Consider the following 18,968-nt stretch of genomic DNA (forward strand, 5'->3'; position numbering starts at 1 on the left):
TGCCTGCCCACGTTTGATATTTAATATTCTATGACTCTGTAATTAGATATCACTCGAAAGAGTGGGGGAAATGGTTGCCGTGCTTATAACTGTACAGTAGCTTTGTTATCAACTGTGAGAGAGTGTTCAGTAAAATGATGATTATTCACGTTGGTTATAAACATTAATATCTTGTGTTTCAAACTATTATAATGTAGCGGTTCTTGGCGGCTTTCCTCGTTTCCGAATCAAACTCTTCCAAATGCGTTTCCTTTTCCCCACCACTGTCGCTTTTACACGGAAGGTCATTTCATGTTCGTCAACACCGTCAACTGGCGCAGCGGTCAAAGTGCAGAGATTCTGAGTCCGGAGTTGCCGTCAACCACGAGCCCGTCGTGCCTCCAGTACCATTACTACATAACAGGCATAAGTCCCGGATCGTTGACCGTCCGCGTGAAGACGGGAGTCGGAACGGAGTCGACGTCGGTCGACGTAGGGGTGCAGAGCGGTGACAAGGGATCGGGCTGGCACCGCGGCTTGGCAGACATTCCTGCACAGGCTAACGCTTTCAAAGTATGAATACAATACATACGTTTGTTTGTTTGTTTGTTTGTTTATTAGTTGTTGTTCTTGTGGTTTTTTTACAGATGGGAATGTATTCCAAGCATGCTCCATCATGAGTTAAAGAACATACATACATGTACAAACATGCACCTATGTACGTGGAAGACGTTTACGTGTAGGTGTGCATATCTGCATATCAAAGAAGTATATGGAGTTTTCTCTCATTAACTCTCTCTCTCTCTATGTGTATGTAAAAGAATGTATATATATATATATATATATATATATATATATATATATATATATATATATATATATAAAGGCACATAGGCACATAAGAACACATCTAACTTAATGTGTAGGCCTATATTTCTGCTTCAGAAACAGATCCTGGTCGATGATGAAGAATGCTATTACTATACCTCTGTGGTGCTTTTGGTTTCTTCAAATATGCGCTTCCCCGGCAGGATGGAGCATTTTATTGCCGTTTTAGATTTTATCATTATATACATATATAAATATACATACCGAGAGAGAGGGAGAGAGAGAGAGAGAGAGAGAGAGAGAGAGAGAGAGAGAGGGAGGGAGGGAGAGAGAAAGAGAGGGAGGGAGAGAGAGGGGGGAGATGAGTATCTTTTTATACTTCTTCACTATCAGTTACACTTCACTACTATAACTCGTTCAGACGCGCTCATTCAAAATCCAAGCGCTATCCATTATGCCCAATGGGCATCCTGTATCCTGTATCCTGTATCCTGTATCCTGCTTACCACATTCTGCGTCACGGCGTTTGACCAAAATGTGCGGGTAAAACACGGTGTACAATGCAGCAGATTTATGTATGATGTATTTGTCTAATTCTTCACTACAAGAAGTTTGAATCCAGTGAAATTTAATTTTGGTAATTCATTTTATCTTCTTTATATCCACTTGTAGATTTCACGCCTTTTCAGCAGTGCTCAATTATTTACACGTTTTACCGTACAATCAAATGCATAAAATGTTCATCTTCATTGGCAACTTGAACAGAAATGATTATGAATAGCAAATCAGTATAAAATCATAAAATATGCATAAACAGTAATGACACACGAGAAAAGATAATCCGTCAATGTTACTGAATTTTACAATTTTTTAAAGAAAAATTGAATTGCCATTAAGACCAGCAAAATGTATATATATATATATATATATATATATATATAAATGTATATTTATATACATGTATATATATATATATATATATATATATATATATATATATATATATATATGTGTGTGTGTGTGTGTACCTTAAAAATCATTATACGAGAATAACAGCATATTGTGACTCTTTTTCTTTCTTTCTCTCAATGCGACGTAGGTATCGTTCGAGGCAACAGGCGACAGCGTCATAGGCGGTGAGATGGCCGTGGATGACGTGCAGCTCACGGAATCTGTCTGCGCAAAAGGTAAACGTATGGTCATCTTGATCTCTGCTAATGGTTAGCTTACATTGGGTATCCCCCTCCCCCCCCCTCCCCCTCCATTTTCTAAGGTGCACGGAAAATGTTAATCCGTTTTCAAACTCCATGCACTCGGAGCTTAATCTTTGTTGGTTATTCGTCAGTCCCCTCGTGGTCAGCAGTCAGCGGTCAAATGTTTCTGAATATTCAAGCCCCGACTTCAGCTTATGTATACAATGTCGGATGATATGATTTTGTTGCAAGGGACAGATGGTGTAAATTAAAGTATAATGTATGATGGACAGATATCAATGCGAATTCACTTGCTGAAGAAACAAAATAGCAATATCAAAGGTCATTTGATTTTTCGCTAATGTAAATGTCACTTTCCAGCCATGATATCTTCAGCCCGGAGTGTCCATTAGGAATGGGCGATGGAAAGAAGGATATTATATATTTTTATGATTTTCTGTGTGAAAGATCAATGGTCAAATGAGTTGGTTACCTCTCTTTGGCTGTGATGTCATTTGCCACAATGACTTCAGACAGGAAGTGCAATGTGAATGTAATTTGGTAAAGAAGAATAACATAGATCTGTAGATTGCAGATGTACCCCCCCCCCAGTCATCCTCAAGGTAAATAGGTCATGATCAGCGAACTTTAAGCTGTTTTTTTTTTTAAACGACAGTTTACCGCACACATCATGCCCTGAAGTGTCAAATTCTACGATCGAATGAGAGCACTCCATGTAACTTCATCAGCGTGTGCTGGTATGCCTGGTATACTTCTTGGTAATTAATGGGTCTTCTTTGTACTACGTGGTAATTTTTAGCACTTCCTGCAAATTCTTGGCGCTTCAGAATCCCTCTTGCTAAACTGTGGTACTTATCGACACCACCTAATATTTCGTGACATGATATATATTTATTATGTAAATCACTTCATGGTACTTTTTGGCACCTCCGGTGCTTCTTGGCTCCTCCCAGGTGCCTCAGTCTCGGTGTCTCGTCAGCACCGTACTACTTGTCACTTCGTATTCACGACTTTGCAGTGAGTAATGATGGACTATCTGTCGTTGCAATCCTCAAACAATAAGGTGATAATTCAACCAATCAACAAATCAGTTAATAAAATAATCAATCGATCATACAATTTCTCGTTAACGTAGATGTTTTTGACTGCTCCTTCGAGAGTGTGGACTCGGAACTCTGCGGTTTCGTCCAGGATCCAACAGACAATGGAAATGTTGTGCGCATGAGCGGGAAAACAGACAGCTTCTACACTGGACCCTCGTTCGATCACACTTACGGGAATAGCTCGGGTAAGATCAAATTGAGCGCCAACCTATCTCAAATTCATCTTGCACGCACCAGCAGCACTACAAATTAATATTCATCGTCCTTCCATAGTCTTGAATAAAACTGAAAGTGGATTCACTTTAAAGTTGCGCGGTATTCACTCTGAGTCACTTAATGTGCTATAAAGTTTCAAATTCACTACTTTATACATTGCTCGAACAGACGCCGTAATGAATATTATGTTCATAAGTACCGAACATATCTGATTTAGTAGCAGTATCTCAACATTATTTTTACCTAACAATGTGCTTTTGGAAAGTCGATTTGATATCAAATGTCTTCTTCAAGTCGCTGGTTACATTCTGGGTGGCTAAAGAGAATACTCTCTCAATATCATTAACTTTATACTCTTTCAAATTATCATTATATTTGGTAATGGTATTTTTACGTTGTTATCTTGTGTAATTGTGATGGCAATTTGCAGGACACTATGTGTACATGGAAGCGACCCCTCTTGGACTCAACCAGAAGGTGCGAATAATCTCGCCCACACTCCGCGGGGTACCGTCCGGTCGAGAGTCCCACTGTCTGCTGTTCTGGTACCACATGTACGGGATGGCGGTAGACTCTCTGGCTGTGTACATTGTGAACGCGTCAAGGCAGATGTCGAGTCTGGATTCGATGGCGCCAAATTGGATTCTGAGGGGAAATCGCGGGAATCGATGGCGCGCCACTGAAATACCGATAACAGCACGTCTGGATTACAAGGTACAACATCAGCCAGTAATAAACCAATAACAGAGCCAGAAATGTGCCGCTCAAAGCCACCCATCTTCAAATAGATTGTAATGAACAAAGTAAACCTGTAACAAACAGTAAAAGTTTTACTGACCTCAGTGCAGAGGGTGTATTAAATGGAATGGTACAGTTCAATGTGACTCTGCAAAATATTAAACTGCTCAAATAATATTTACAAAATTTAGGGCGGCGCAATAACTTCATAAACACACAGCTCCCTCACTAGTTTACTCGAAATAGTCACCCTTCCTGAAGATGTCACAATGGCTTAGCTATAATTCATCTCTACTATCATTGATGCGAAAGAGGGAATTCATTATTTTCTTACTCCATTAAAATAGAAAATCTTCTGATGATTAATGTGCAGGTCTCTGGAAAACTTGTGACTTGAGATACCTGACATCCCTTCATCTAGTCTTTGCGTACTTCAGTGTGACCAATATCACTTAATTCCGTTACTTGTTCACCACATGCCTGAGTTTGATGAAAATGTCTACTGTAATATCAGGATCTGAGTCCATCATGTTATACGTGAGAACGTCAGCTTTTAAATAGAATGAGAGTGCGGCGTTTCACTTAAGAGTCCATTTCAACAGCTGTATATGACAACTGAACTGAACTGAACTGAACAATCGTCAATGTTAAAAAAAACCCACTATATCTATTTGACATGAATATATAAATAACCGTAGATGATTCTTAGCATTAGTGAGATAATTCACCTTCCATTGCCTACGGCGGCATATTTGTTTGTCTGAAAAGAGTAAAAAAAACGAAGCCGCCCAATAGACGGTAGTATTGCTCTGAAAATGAATGTCCCTCAACCGGAAAAACGAGGGGAAGTCTGTTTTTGTATATCAAGTTCCTTATATTTCTCCTTTACCATTTTTTTCTGTATCAGTTTGTCAGGCAATTCCATTTCGATTTGGCAACGTTTCATAAACTGTTCTTTGTTTTTTATTATTTTGTTGCCCTTTTCAACAGAATGATGGCTGAAGTATATCGCCGTGTCGTGTGATGTGTTAGTATGGTCTCTTGCATTTAGATGTGCAATATTGTTGTCTAGCTGTGTTATTGTTGCTGTTATAATATTGTATATTTTCATTCCATCCAGGCTCTGTGTTTCTATGTGATGGAGACTTAATTAACATGCTTAAAGTATTTTTTTGTATCGACATGTCTCTTTTATTTGCATATCATTATCATGATTATACCCATCATTAAATTGTCGTTCAGTATACTGTGACATTGTTGCAGATTCTATGTATATGCGCATAGTGTATATAAAGTATAAGTGTATGTATTTGTGTTATTATCATCATCATAACTATCATCGTCACCATTATCATTAATGGTTTGACTGAAGAACCCGTAATCTTTGTCTATTGTTTTGTTTCACTTTGTCGATCCATTTAGCACGGCAATTATTATCACCATCTAGTTGCTATCATTGACCATGTGCAGTAGATAGTTTATGTTGTATGATATTGATCGAAAAACTTTGGGTGTAACTCTTACTTTTATTGAAAATAGTGTGGCACCTGTCTTCATATTGTCGTATGTTATGTGACAACGAACATTTAAAGTATTACAAAATATTCTTGACGCGACATTATGACCTCACGAAACTATGGCCATGTAGGAATCCAAAATATCCAAAAATGAAAGTGAAGAAAAAAACAAACGTGCGTAACATACCTTCGGAATTGCGAACTGTATTTCATTTTCGGATTAACAAACTTTCGGAAAACAAAACTTATTTCATTTTACGATTAACGAATCTTTGGAATAACGAACCTGTTTTAATTTTCCGATTAACGAACCCTCGAAATAATGAACTGAATTGCAACCAGCAACGTAAACACAAAACACTCATGAGAATAAAGACACTTCCTGCACTGATTAAAAGAGGGGAAATAAAAAAAAAAGAATGACGTTCTACGCTTCTCTCAGAGAGGACAACATGTTAAACGAACAAAGTGAATTGGAGAACGTTGTATATTCAAACGCGGGATTATCAATCCTGAATTCTGAGGCTTTAAGTAAAAGACGCATGGTTCTCATTGTCTGGGTGGGAAAGGGGGGGGGTGGTTGGCGGCTACAAGCGTCCAGCAAACAAATTATGATACAATTTCATTCGCTTCGATGTCGAGTAAAATTTGTTGAATCTCCCCAGCATACTTGGCCAACAATTCCTTAAGCTTTCCAGTACTTTCCTTTCTCATGTTCATGTGAATTAGTATCACTAAGTATATCAGAGATCATTATAGTGTGTTATCGTCATCACAGCTTCATTTTCAGTATTTTAATTACTATTCGTATGGACAAATATCAACATGAAGTTGGATGCACCAGGTTTGGTTGTACATTGTATTACGTATGCATCAAGTGACATTAAATCCGAAACTTAGCATAGTGTAAATCAAACAGTTGCGTCGAATTTCCATATAGTATCGCCCTATTCTAAAATATATCACCGTCCATTCTTTGTTTCATTTGTATATATTAAGTGCGTGCCCTTATTGGTCAGTGTAAGGTGAATGGTATTTTTCTCATCTACTGAAGACGAATTTTGCCCGATAAAGGAATCCACCTGTCGTCGACCCTCCCCACTGCGTGACTTTCATTGGTCAGAATCATATCGCCAACTTTGATGCCGATGGCGATCTCCTCGCTAATACGAGTTCTCTTTCTTCGCCCATGCAGATTGTATTCGTCTTTTCGCGTGGAGTACGATATGACGGCGACATCGCCATCGATGACGTTATCGTCACGAACAAGGCGTGCCCAGGTCATCGTGAGTATACAATATCCGGCGTGATGATAACGAGATTGTGCCATTTGAAACAGCCAGAACGAGCGCCATGGAAATTGTTAGCTACATAATGATGCATTACTTGGCACGCTGTATGTAACCATGGAATCTGTGTTGTATAGCTCCATGATGTAACTCACATTCCAATTACGTTAGAACAGGATAGTTATAATAACCAATACTAATAGGAAGGTGCAAAGTGAGATAGGGGACACACGCACTAAGAGGATTCGAACCTGCATTCGTCTTGTTCCATAATCGAGCCTTTCTACCACTACATCGACTAAATGCACTGTGACCTATATTTTGTGGATTGATCATGGTACTCATAATTATTCATTTCAGATGTGTACGCGAACGTATCGAGCGTATCATGCGACTTCGAGGAGGCGGACATCTGTCACTACACGCAGGATACGACGACCGACACGGAAGATTGGCAGTGGGGTAATGGAGCGACGTACATCGAATTTACTGGCCCGAGTTTTGACCACACCAGGGGTGACGAACTCGGTTGGTTGCTTTCGCTGCCTCTCTTCATTTTTGTCCTGTTATGATTATCATCGTTTCTACTCTTTTTCATACAAAATTTATATACACAATCATGCCTTTTTCGCAATGGTACATACAATTATGATTGATTGTGCTATGTGAGGTTTATGGACATTGCGAACATCACAGCCTGTGGCGGCCATCGACAACTTTGATGAAGGAAGAATGAATGAATAAGCTAGATAAGCACTTCCGGCTTTTGATATTATCGTTTCTCGTGAAACTGTTTGTGATAATCCAAGAAGCGTTTGTCATACTTTTTGTTTCGATCACCCTAATGCTTAATGATTTATGTTCGTAAGAGCGACGAAAGCCTTGACAAAAGCTTTAGATCAAAATAAAAATTTTTCTCAACTACGATTCAATACTAACGACTTTTTTCTTCTTTGAATATCGTCAACCAAAATGACAGGCTTCTACATCTTCTTTGAGCGATCGTCCAATGGTGGGAACGACGCGCGAATCATTTCACCGCCCATCCAGCCCCAGAGGGCTTCGTCGTGCGTGGAGTTCTGGTATCATATGTACGGCACGGATGTCAATTCTCTACAGGTGTACATCAGTCGCATGGACGGTAACCATGGCGACCGGCCGGTTCTCAACATCACGGGCAACAGAGGCGACCAATGGCATAGGGCAGAGGTCATGGCACCTGCGTCGAACCATCCCTTACACGTATGTATCATCTAAAGACACAATTACACCTTTGCATTTCACTGGTTGGACAAGCTTTAAAGCGGAATAACAAACAAATTAAGAATGTAGTCTGAAAAGAAAGAGTAAGATTTATCAAAATCTGATTAAAATCAAGGAAGTTATGAAATTGTAGTTTCGCTGATGCCTTCAAAGCAATTCTTGAACAGTTGATACGAATTAGCTGATGATGTCATCACCTCTCAGTTTTTGTTTCCATTGGTCGTGTACAGAAGATTGCTTTAAAAGTTATAAACATATTACTCCAGGCTGAGTAACTTCAGGGAAATTGGTCAGATGAAAACATGAATGAAAATTTTTGACTAAAAATGGAAATTTCAAGATTCTGTGTACACACTATATGGCAAGCTGTGAGGGTTACACCATAAGTTCATTCATTTTATACTCATAGTGAGTGCCCTTTACGAGAAGTGTTGGTGGAAATTAGCGAAACTTCACAATTTCTTTATATCCATGATATTTATCCGCTTTTGATCAAATTTGCACAGTTGTACTTATGAAATTTTACTCTTTCTCATCAGACTAACTTTCAACAGGTCAGACATTCAACTTTAAAACAGCAGTAATATAATCAAGAGAGCTTGCAACGATACAAAAATAAGCTAATAGTTACAGTAGTAATAGTAAAAGTAGTAGTACTACCACTACTAGTAGTACTAGTAGCAGTACAACATACGGTGTAGTAGTAAACAGGGCCGGCGCACTGTTTTCAAAAGTGTGGGGGCCCACTTCCGGGTTTCATGAGCTAATAAGCAAAAAAAAAAAAAAAAAGGTCCTCAGCTCATCTCTCCCCGTCCACTTCCGGCTTTCTTCAGCTAAGAAGCAAAAAAAAAAAAAAAAAAAAAAAAAAAAAAGGTCCTCAGCCCATCTCTACCCGTCCACTTCCTGGTTTCTTCAGCTAACAAGCAAAAAAAAAAAAAAGGTCCTCAGCTCATCTCTACCCGTCCACTTCCGGGTTTCTTCAGCTGACAAGCAAAAAAAAAAAAAAAAAAAAGGTCCTCAGCTCATTCTCTCCCCTCCCATTGTAGTGCCTCTTACGTACTTCCGGGTTGAAAAAAGTGTGGGGGCCCAAAGTGATGACACCTTCTGTATTCCTTTGTATGGTGCACAAAAAGTGTGGGGGCCCGAGCCCCCACGGCCCCCACGGCTGCGCCGCCCCTGTAAAGTAAGTAGTGATGGTAGTAGTAGTAGTAGCAGCAGCAGCAGCAGCAGCAGTAGTAGTAGTAGTAGTAGAAGTAGCAGTATAGTTGTTGTAAAAGTAGTGATTTTGGAATTTTGTTTGCGACACATTTGGAAGTAATGAGAATATGATAAATAATTGCCAGGAACAACTGCAATAACGGGAAGGTATTCGTATGGGTAGCGAGTGCAGACTTTTTGAAAGGAGCTGGAAATCAGAGATCATTAATATATCTGGATCTCTTTACCCACACAGTAATGATTTTTTCTTCGATTTCTCCAGCTCGTCTTTCACGCATTCGGAGGCGCCAAGTTCAGGGACAACATTGCCGTCGATGACGTACGGATATACGAGAGCGCAGAGTGTCCGGAAGGTATACTAACTTAAGTATTTTTATCACCATAAGTTATATCAGTAAACTTTTCCATAGCTGAGGAATCAGTACCTTATTCACTATGCTGAATTAACCCTAAAAAGACTGGGGGGGGGGTGCTTTCAGCCTCCCCCCCCCCCCGACATTCTTCACGATAAGTCTGTAGATAACGTAAAAATCTCGCGCCGCGACGTTTCATTACTTTTTTCTTTTATGTCTTGCGAAACTTTTAAGACCAAATTCGCAACGCCCGGGTGCGCGGTTCTGAAGTTATGCAATATTTTGTAAGTGCATGTCAGACCCGAAATTGCTCAAAAACGTGATGTACAAGTCCAATGCAAATTCTGTTTCTGACCAAAATTCATAAATATATAATAGTCTTTACTTTTACGGATTAAAAATCAATTAATTTCATGTTGTTCATGATTGGAATAGTGTCGCCGATGATTTCCATTGAAAAAACCCCCAATAAAAACAAAAAGTCGAAAACAATGAAATACATAAGAAATTTAAAAAACAATTAAATACATAAGAAAAAAAGTTGATACCGCCATTTTTTAATGTACATTCAATAAGAACCCTACAAAGAGTACCTAGACCAAAAATTATGAGTTTTGGACTTTTAATTACAGATTTCATGCATGAATTGGCACAAATTTGAATAATTGTGAAATAATTACCTATTCAGTTTTGTAGATTACCTTGTGGGTGACGCGCGTGCCAATTTTCCTTGCGATCACGCGGTCAATGGCCAAGATCTTGCGGGGGGGGGGGGGCAATGAGCCCCCCCCCCCCCCCCCAGTTCTGCGAGGCATCAAAATAGCCCAGTCTTTTTTAGGGTTAAACCTCGAACAGGGAGAAGGAGAGAGTTCTGTTTCCCACAAAGTGCGATGGGACATAAGGTATGTCTCGTGTAAACGAAATAAATGATGAGTTTCTCTGTACTATATAGTCCTCTCACAGTTTCGTTAAACAGCTTCATCACAATGGCGAAACCAAACAGACATATGTGAAGGTGCACATGCGACACTATTTCTCGGAATTGTAACGACATTAATATGCATACATGGTGGTATGAATCTGCATGTGGATTTTCTGTGAATGTTTAAAAAAAAATGTATGTGATTAAGCAGCATAATTACTCTCTATAGTACAAAATACGATAGCTGCCTTTTTTGTATTTATTTCATTGTGAAAATGATGCTGTATCGAACGAAGAATATCTTTTAAAAAGAGTGCTAGTATTCGTGAGTGTGTGCGTGTGTGCGTGTATGTGTGGATGTGTGTGTTTCGTGTGTGTTTGTGTGTGTGCGTGCACACGCGTTTGCATGTTGCCAATTCTCCCCTGTCTTTGCTTCTCGTAATATAGTCACACCACAAGACCCAACGACGCCGACGATCCCGCCCCTCGTCCACTCCATCTCCTGTACGTTTGAAAGGGGCTGGTGTAACTTCACCCAGGAGACTGATGACGTCTTTGATTGGAGGCTTGGCCAAGGCGGAGACACAAACCAGAACACGCCCAACATGGTTGACCACACCTTCTTCAACAGCACAGGTCAGCATGCACTTACAGCTTTCCCTGGTTTACGTCACGCGTTGTCAGCTTATAATTCTTTTCTAACGTGACCCTGCTTATACACAGATTTAGTGCTACTCTCAAGAGCTACATACATGTATTTTATATTTTCCAGTCCAGTTTATCGTCCTATCATCAGTATTTTGAAAGTAGGGTGACGTTTTCCGCCAACACTTACAAATACTAGTAAAACACAGCAAAATTTCTGAAGAGTTTGCAAAAGATCAGGTGTTTTGGAGGCGATATGTAAGATTGTAATATACGTCATCATAATATCAATTTTCAGTAGACGAGATTACACTACTCAGAAATCAAGAAACCGTGATTTTTAGTATCTAAATGTTTAGAAATTTCTTTAACATACACGTGCCATCTAAGGTAGGCCTAATAAAGATAATTTTGTCATTGCTGTTTTCCGGAAATGTTCGGGCAGGAAACTACGCCTTCATAAAATCGTCGCAGCGGTTTCTTCGCACCGACGACCGGGCCCGAATCCGCTCTCCCCTCCTCCATCCGTCGGCCAAGCCTCGCTGCCTCACCTTCTTCTACTTCATGGCCTCCAAGTACGCGGACTTCCTCAACGTGTACGTGGTTCCGTATGGTCAGACGAGGTCCTTCGACCCCCAACTCGTCATCTTTGGCCCTCAGGAACCCGAGTGGATCAAGGCATACGTCCCAATCGAACCCTCTATGGCAACGGCCATTAGTGTATGTATTAACACAGTGTTAAAAGTTTGACAACTAGATGACCACACAGAGATTACGTTGTTGTCGTTGTTGTTTTTGTTTTGAGAGACGTTGTTGTGGCAGGAGCAGCCGGACGAAATTAGCAGTAAATTCATGTTTAGGTTGAAAGATATAGAAAGATGATTTCAAGTCACATTGTATGTCATGCCTCAAGAAGTTTCTCGTTTCAAATTTCACATTTTATATCTTTTTTTTCTTTTCTTTTTTTGTTACTGCTGCTCCCACACGCTTTTCTTCTTGCGATTTGCAAGCTTAAAGCATATGAATCATCACGAGAAGTTGTATCACCACATTTTTTCTTTCCGGTTCTAAACAAGAATTCTGGACTTTCCTGTTTACTACAGACAGACAGACAATTCACCGATCCCCTTGGTTAGTTGAAAGGTTTTTACTCTGAATAACTTAATCTTTTTCTCTAGTTTGTTCTTGTTCTCCTTCTCCTCCTCCATCTTCATTTTGTGTGTGTGTTTTTTGTACTTTTTTTCTCCCTCTTCTCTTCTTTATCATCATCTTTTTCACCTTCGTCGTCGTCATCGTCTTCGTCCTCATTTTCATTTATGTTTGGTTTGGGTTTTTTTTTTTCCGGCGGCTTCTTCTTGTTCTTCTAATCTTGTTCCTCATCGTCCTCATCTCCCTGTCCGCAGGTCGTCTTTGAGGGCGTCATCGGCCGAGTGAAGACATTGGGCGACATTGCTATCGACGACATCATGCTCGAGGAGAACGAGTGTGGAATCCCAGGTACAGCGCCTCTTTGAGATCAAATATATTATCTCTGTCTCTTACAGACTTATGAACTCACATTTTGTCATGTTATTGCTGTCGAATTAGCGACCTGGCATGTTCATACCCGTCTGTATCCTTGCCCTTATGTAAAGTCAGCCACTAAAGCTGGGAGAAAACCTTGTTAAATGATGGTATTTTTTCCCTTTTGATTCACTTTTATTTTCCATATATACGTATGATAAAAACACGTACTAATCATATAAAAAAATCACCTGAAATAATTAAAGTAGTTGGTTTTCTCCCTTCTGCTTCTCATTAAGTTATCTATCTACATGTATCTAAATATCTAAAAGAGAAAAGAAAAAACATTCTCCAATTTCTCCACATCATTTATCTCGTATTCAATATAAAACAACCCCAATGTCTGTAAATCATTTTCTCATGCAGCTATATAGTTGTATCAAAAGTGCTCTCCAGTAAATATGTCTTTTAATTTCTTTTGAACATACATACTTGTCTATTCAGAATTGCAATGAGAGAGAGAGCCTAAAGTGCACTCTCACCCCCCCCCCCCCCCCCCCGAAAAAAATTGCTTGTTCTGTCCCAGTCCATCTGAACACTCTATTTTTTAGTATCATGAGTATGAGTCATATCATTATTTCACTATTTTGGTTAGATACATCCCCGACGGTATATCCAGCCACGGCTAACTGCGACTTCGAGCTCGACAGAGGCTGTGACTACGTCCAGCTGACGGATGACGAGTTCGACTGGGTCCGCCATCGGGGACGAACGGGTTCGGAGGGAACAGGTCCCGAGGTGGATCACACTCTGGGCACCAGCAAAGGTGTGGGTCCCTTTTCTGAGTCATTCTTTATCTCGATGCCACACCCCACCTCAAATACTTCGACTGGCGGGCAAGGATTAAAGAAGATAATTCTTTGCTAAATGTCTTCTTGGTCATCTGAATTAACTTTACGAAGGTCTGACAGGCAGTGATCAGCTATAATGGAGCGTTCAAGCGTAATAAGGTATACGTGGTATAATGGAACTTTGAAAACTTTGAACGCCTTTTTCATTTCGGTTTACATGATATATGTCTATATGTTATAAATACACACACAGGACATTTTAAGAGAACAAGAAGAACCGAGTCGTTTTCACGACCGTAATCTGTGTTTGCGCTTCAAAAGCTATAACGTTTCTTTACTGTTCACCTGCTCAGGGTTCTATTTCTACGCGGAGGCGTCCCAGCCCCAGCGACCCGGCGACAGAGCCGCGTTTCTCACGCCTCTGATCGCCGGCAACAACCAGCCGATGTGTCTCCGGTTTTTCTACCACATGAGCGGCGTGGATACGGGCTCACTGCGTGTCTCCCTGTTACTGCCCGGTCATCACACGGGTTCGTCCGGACTGGAAATACTCCGGCTACATGGACAGACGATGTCGTCATGGTTACCAGCTCACGTTGACGTCATTGAAATTGATGGACCCTTGCAGGTACCATTTTGATAAGTTCAAAATGTTCGTGAGATGCTGGTAATAATGATGACGATTACGAGAAGTAATATCAAAACTCGAAGAACAGTGATGATAATAATGTATAGCAAAAATACAATTCCAGGTCAATTTCAAGTCGTTTCTGGTTAATCATTTAATGTGTTGAACAATTAATTCCGTCAAAAGGTGATCGCGGTAAAAAAAAAGTAGAAGTCAGTGTTGTCAGGAAGTCGGTGATCAAATTGCAGTATGTGCGCCAATTCATTTGACACAATAAGCAGCATTTTGGTCAGTCGTATAGTTCAAAATGGTCAATTTGTTCCATGTCAGTCCTTGCCACCATTCATTCGTTAATAAGCATTTCATGCGTGCATGATATAAAAAAGTGCAATCAAATTGATAAGGTGAGGTTCTTAACCAGGGAAACCAAAATTGGGAAGAGGTAAGGGAAACACAAGGTCTGGTCATGCCAATAAATACTCGGTTATCGGGTGCGGGAGGGAGGGGTAGGGGGCGGGGGGCTACAGCCGAACGAAAATGCGTGACAAAGTTATAACTGCTCAATGTAAGAACATAATGGATAATACACAATAATAATAAAATGGTGGTATCATGTACTAGTAAGTCATGTCAACGATGACGGTGTAATTTTTTTTCTGCAGAATAAGATACACATTTGCATTTCTGTTTTCTGTCACCACGAATACTTTCGTTTCCATAGTCAGAATGACTCTCTAGTGAGTATACACATTCACATATATAAGGCAGTAGTCCTATTTGATATCTTTCCCGAATTACCTGTATCCTTGAAAGCTTAAATTTGACGCCGTCATCGGGGATTCTTTCAAGAGCGACATCGCCATTGACGACATCTCATTCATTCGACGACCGTGCGACGGTCTTCCGTCCGAGTCGCTCTGCGACTTCAGCAAGGGGGTGCACGACTGCAATTACGAGGAGAGCGGCGGACCGTCCATCTACTTCCAGTGGTCGTGGTACGATTCGACTACGCCGGCCATTGTGGCCAAGAAGAACATGCTCGATTCGCTCTCCCAGTCCGGCATACGAGGTATGGAATGAACGATCACTGCGAAAATGCGGTATCTATACATAAAAATAAAGAAGTGTTTGATCGCAAAATGAGTTAAAGTGCCATTTTCATGAATCTTTAAGCCATCCATCATCCAAGTCATCAGATTGAGCAAAATAAAACCTTTCCAGTGATGCATCACATGTAACATAACGGGAAATATCATTGAGGTTATGATTAAAAATATCCTATATTTTCTTATTATTTTCTTTCTTTTTAGGACGTTTAATTGCAAATATTTCAACTAAAAGAAGAATGGAGTTATAATTCGTTTTGCGATCAAACTCTTTTCAACGTACATAAATTCTGTGTCTGCATCGTTCGTTGCCGAGGATTTGGCATGTTCCCAACATGAGTGTTCCTTCATCGAGGTAAATCGAGCCACTAGGAGAGCTTTTGTTTGTTTGTTTGTTTTTAATAATAATGATAATAATAATAATGATAATAATAATAATAATAATAATAATAATAATAATAATAATAATAATAATAATAATAATAATAATAATATTATTATTATGTTATTTACCCAGGCTAGCCTCTCCAGTGTTACCACTGCTCTACCAGAGGGCCCTGTCATTACTATTACCCTATAGCGTTGCCAGGTACCCACCTATACACCTGGGTCGAGAGGGACATGGTGGGTAAAACATCTTGGTCCAAGGACGTAAGCACTGCCCCGACTGGGCGGGATTCGAACTCGGGTCCTCCGATGGGGAGTCGGGAGTCTTATCCACTATGCCACAGCGTCCCCACATTTAGAAGAAGAAGGGTTATGACAATAATACAAGAGAAAATCAGGGCATGGAAACGTTACAGATTCAAATGGAACATGGCTCCACGGAGAGGAAAAATAATTATGTCCTTGTCTTTACACACGTTGTTTGTTGACGACAGTCGCTATATAGTCAAACCAGAAACCAGTTAAAATCCATTATGATTGCCGAGTGTCTTTAGCATTCTATTCCAATTGGAGGAAAGTAGCGGTATATACCTTTTGCGAGTATCAAAGTCTTTTATTTTAGCTCAGACGGCATCGTTGATGTCGTTGTCGGAAATGTCTGTGTAAACGTTTTGCCTTTTCATATTTTTTTTTTCGTTCTCATAGACGCGTTCGTGTTCATTCTCGTTGGAGACAAACCGATACCGCCTGGAACCACTACCAATATATCGAGTCCGTTTTTGTCGTCGGTGCCGACTGTCGGTCACTGCGTCGAGTTCAATTACATCCTCATCGGGAGCAGCGAAATTACAGTGAACGTGATCGTGGAAGGGAACGAAGGGTCATCGCACTTTCTTCAAACACTCGTGGCATCAAAGAAGTGGAAGAGGACGTCAATTTCGCTGCTGCCCAGTGAACAATTCAATCCATTTAGAGTAAGTAATGTCTTTTCTTCAAGGCCGCACCTTATCAGACTAGTGATTATAAACTGTCAAAATATTTACCATTGTTAAAGTTTGTGATGATAACATTTGAAAGCAAGAGATTATTAGAGCAGATAGTGAAGATGTCCTAGAATATTTTTTAAATCAATTTTCTCCCTCTGTAAAATTGTATTTGTAAGATCGCAACTGCTTCTTTACATTTTGTATAAACATGTAAGAAATGTAGAACAGCAGTTGCGATCTTACAAATGAATTTATATGTATAGAGAGAATTTATTTTTAAAAAAGGATAATGATATAATGAACAGAAACATACTAAGCGCCCAGTTGGGGTTTCAGGGACCTACTACTGGAGAAATCGAAAAATCTAATCACTTATGTAATCAATAGTTGAGATCATTTGAAAACATTATACAGGAGAAATGAAAGAGATAAACACACTTGTATATCCATAGGTACTCGTAAAGGTATTTTTTCAACCTTGTATAGCAAAATGAGATTGACATCTTAACATAAAAAATTTTCTTCATCTTGATAATCATCAGATAAATTTCATGGCCAGAATGCGGAAAAAGACCGACAACGACATCGAAGCGGTGGCTATCGATGATATTTCAATTCTTGAAGGAGTATGTGCATCAGGTAAGAGCTATCTTCCATTGAGAAAATGAAATCAATGACTGAAGATATATCATTTAAACTTCCATTTGAACAACTCAGGTGGAAATTGAGATGAAATAAATTATGCAAAATATTCTTGTCTTGTGGTAGTTTCTAATTAGGCGTTCCTGCAGGGAGTGCCAGATATTTCTTTTCTACTTAAACACGAGCATGATAAGTATGACATAACTATATGCTTTGATTTAATCGATGTCCAACTAGTGAATTATCTTCGTCTTGTTACAATTCAATGTGCCTCAATCGAATATGGGGGTTCCGCACTTGTGTAATCAATTCGTCTTGAAAACTTGGAAGGGAGTTTCTAGACACAGCAAACGATTTAGTATTACATTTAAGAAACAAATTTGTTGTTTCTCTTTAGGGATGTCTCCCAAAGTTGAAAGTAAGGAGCTAAATGAGATATCCAATTACAGGCTACAGTCACGGCAATTCTGATGTAGTTTTAAAAAATGACGAAGGATTTGTTTTACTTCATAATATCCCATTTTCGCCACAGGGAATGTAAGCCATTTAGAGAGCCCGCATAACCCAACTCTTGTAGTGGGCATCCTTCTCGCCGTATTTATCATCGTCATCGTCATCGTCATTGTCATCTTCTTGTATTTTCGACGACGTATCCGGAGACCGTTCCAAACCGTAATCCTACAGAGGCGGCTCAGTGACGAGCACCCGATCACGATGTCGCTGGCCAACGATTCGACGATAGAGGGCGCGAATGAAGTAGATGAATATCGCTCATGATACACGGACCGCTGCGCAATGCCGAAGATGTCGAAATCGTTGGCCCCCTTTCTGATTGTGGCAATCTGAGATCGGATCGTGAACGTAGAAACATATTATAGTGGTCACGTGTCGTGTCCAAATCAATGGCCTTATTGTGATGACTGAAAACCTTCGAATAAGCAAAGTCTAGTCAACGCCCGTCACCTTGTCGTTGAATATTGATGTTTTCGTAGCCTGTGAGCGGTGCAACCACCGTGTAAGATACTGCATGAGTTTAGAGCTCCAAATCCTTTTTGTCTTAGACAGTCTTGGAGAGTTGGGGCAATAACGTTTATACGCACGCACGTTTGTCTAATCGTTTATTGAAATATACAGGCCTATGTGATTTAAAATCGCATTAATATGTCGATATCGTAATATGGTTGATACAAGACAGTTAAGGTTGATCGATCTGCAATTAGCTGCAGTTATGTAACTTAATAATGAAACCAAAGCTCTCATCTCTCATCACATCGCTTTTGAAAGCAGCGAAGTCTAAAATCAATAAATATACAGCTGTACCTTGTTTATAGATGTTGTACCATCAAGTAATTCAAACATTTGAGTTTATGTACTTCACTTGGCACCGACGCCAGAGATGCAGACGATAGGGATTTAAAAAAAAAACCTCCTTAAGATCAAGATGGTGCTTCAAGTTTCGTGTGCAAGAATCGCTGATCTCTACCCGGTATAGAGAGTTGAGATCAGCGGCAAGAATGCACGAGTTAGACATGAGTACCCTTAGACGATTGACAGTGTTAATGTAGCACAAAAGAAGTCAT

General features: G+C 39.9%; 1 protein-coding gene across 1 annotated transcript in view; it reads left to right on the forward strand.

Annotated features, from left to right (window-relative positions):
• The window catches only part of LOC139713317 (MAM and LDL-receptor class A domain-containing protein 1-like), a 38,566-nt gene extending 20,401 nt beyond the window's left edge, over nt 1–18,165 (forward strand). Inside the window, exons 4-20 of the mRNA XM_071625063.1 lie at nt 284–552; nt 1,907–1,994; nt 3,157–3,309; nt 3,771–4,054; nt 6,791–6,881; nt 7,245–7,412; nt 7,864–8,126; nt 9,628–9,718; nt 11,088–11,276; nt 11,731–12,005; nt 12,689–12,782; nt 13,444–13,614; nt 13,993–14,267; nt 15,081–15,336; nt 16,466–16,734; nt 17,289–17,385; nt 17,921–18,165. Of these exons, the coding sequence (XP_071481164.1) occupies nt 284–552; nt 1,907–1,994; nt 3,157–3,309; nt 3,771–4,054; nt 6,791–6,881; nt 7,245–7,412; nt 7,864–8,126; nt 9,628–9,718; nt 11,088–11,276; nt 11,731–12,005; nt 12,689–12,782; nt 13,444–13,614; nt 13,993–14,267; nt 15,081–15,336; nt 16,466–16,734; nt 17,289–17,385; nt 17,921–18,165 (3,278 nt within the window). The remainder of the gene's footprint in view (nt 1–283; nt 553–1,906; nt 1,995–3,156; nt 3,310–3,770; nt 4,055–6,790; nt 6,882–7,244; nt 7,413–7,863; nt 8,127–9,627; nt 9,719–11,087; nt 11,277–11,730; nt 12,006–12,688; nt 12,783–13,443; nt 13,615–13,992; nt 14,268–15,080; nt 15,337–16,465; nt 16,735–17,288; nt 17,386–17,920) is intronic.
• The last annotated feature ends 803 nt before the right edge of the window (nt 18,166–18,968 follow it).

Source organism: Diadema antillarum, unplaced genomic scaffold, assembly GCF_040938485.1.
Source record: "Diadema antillarum isolate AM-2024a unplaced genomic scaffold, OU_Dant_1.0 seq00001947_RagTag, whole genome shotgun sequence".
Lineage (NCBI taxonomy): Eukaryota > Metazoa > Echinodermata > Echinoidea > Diadematoida > Diadematidae > Diadema > Diadema antillarum.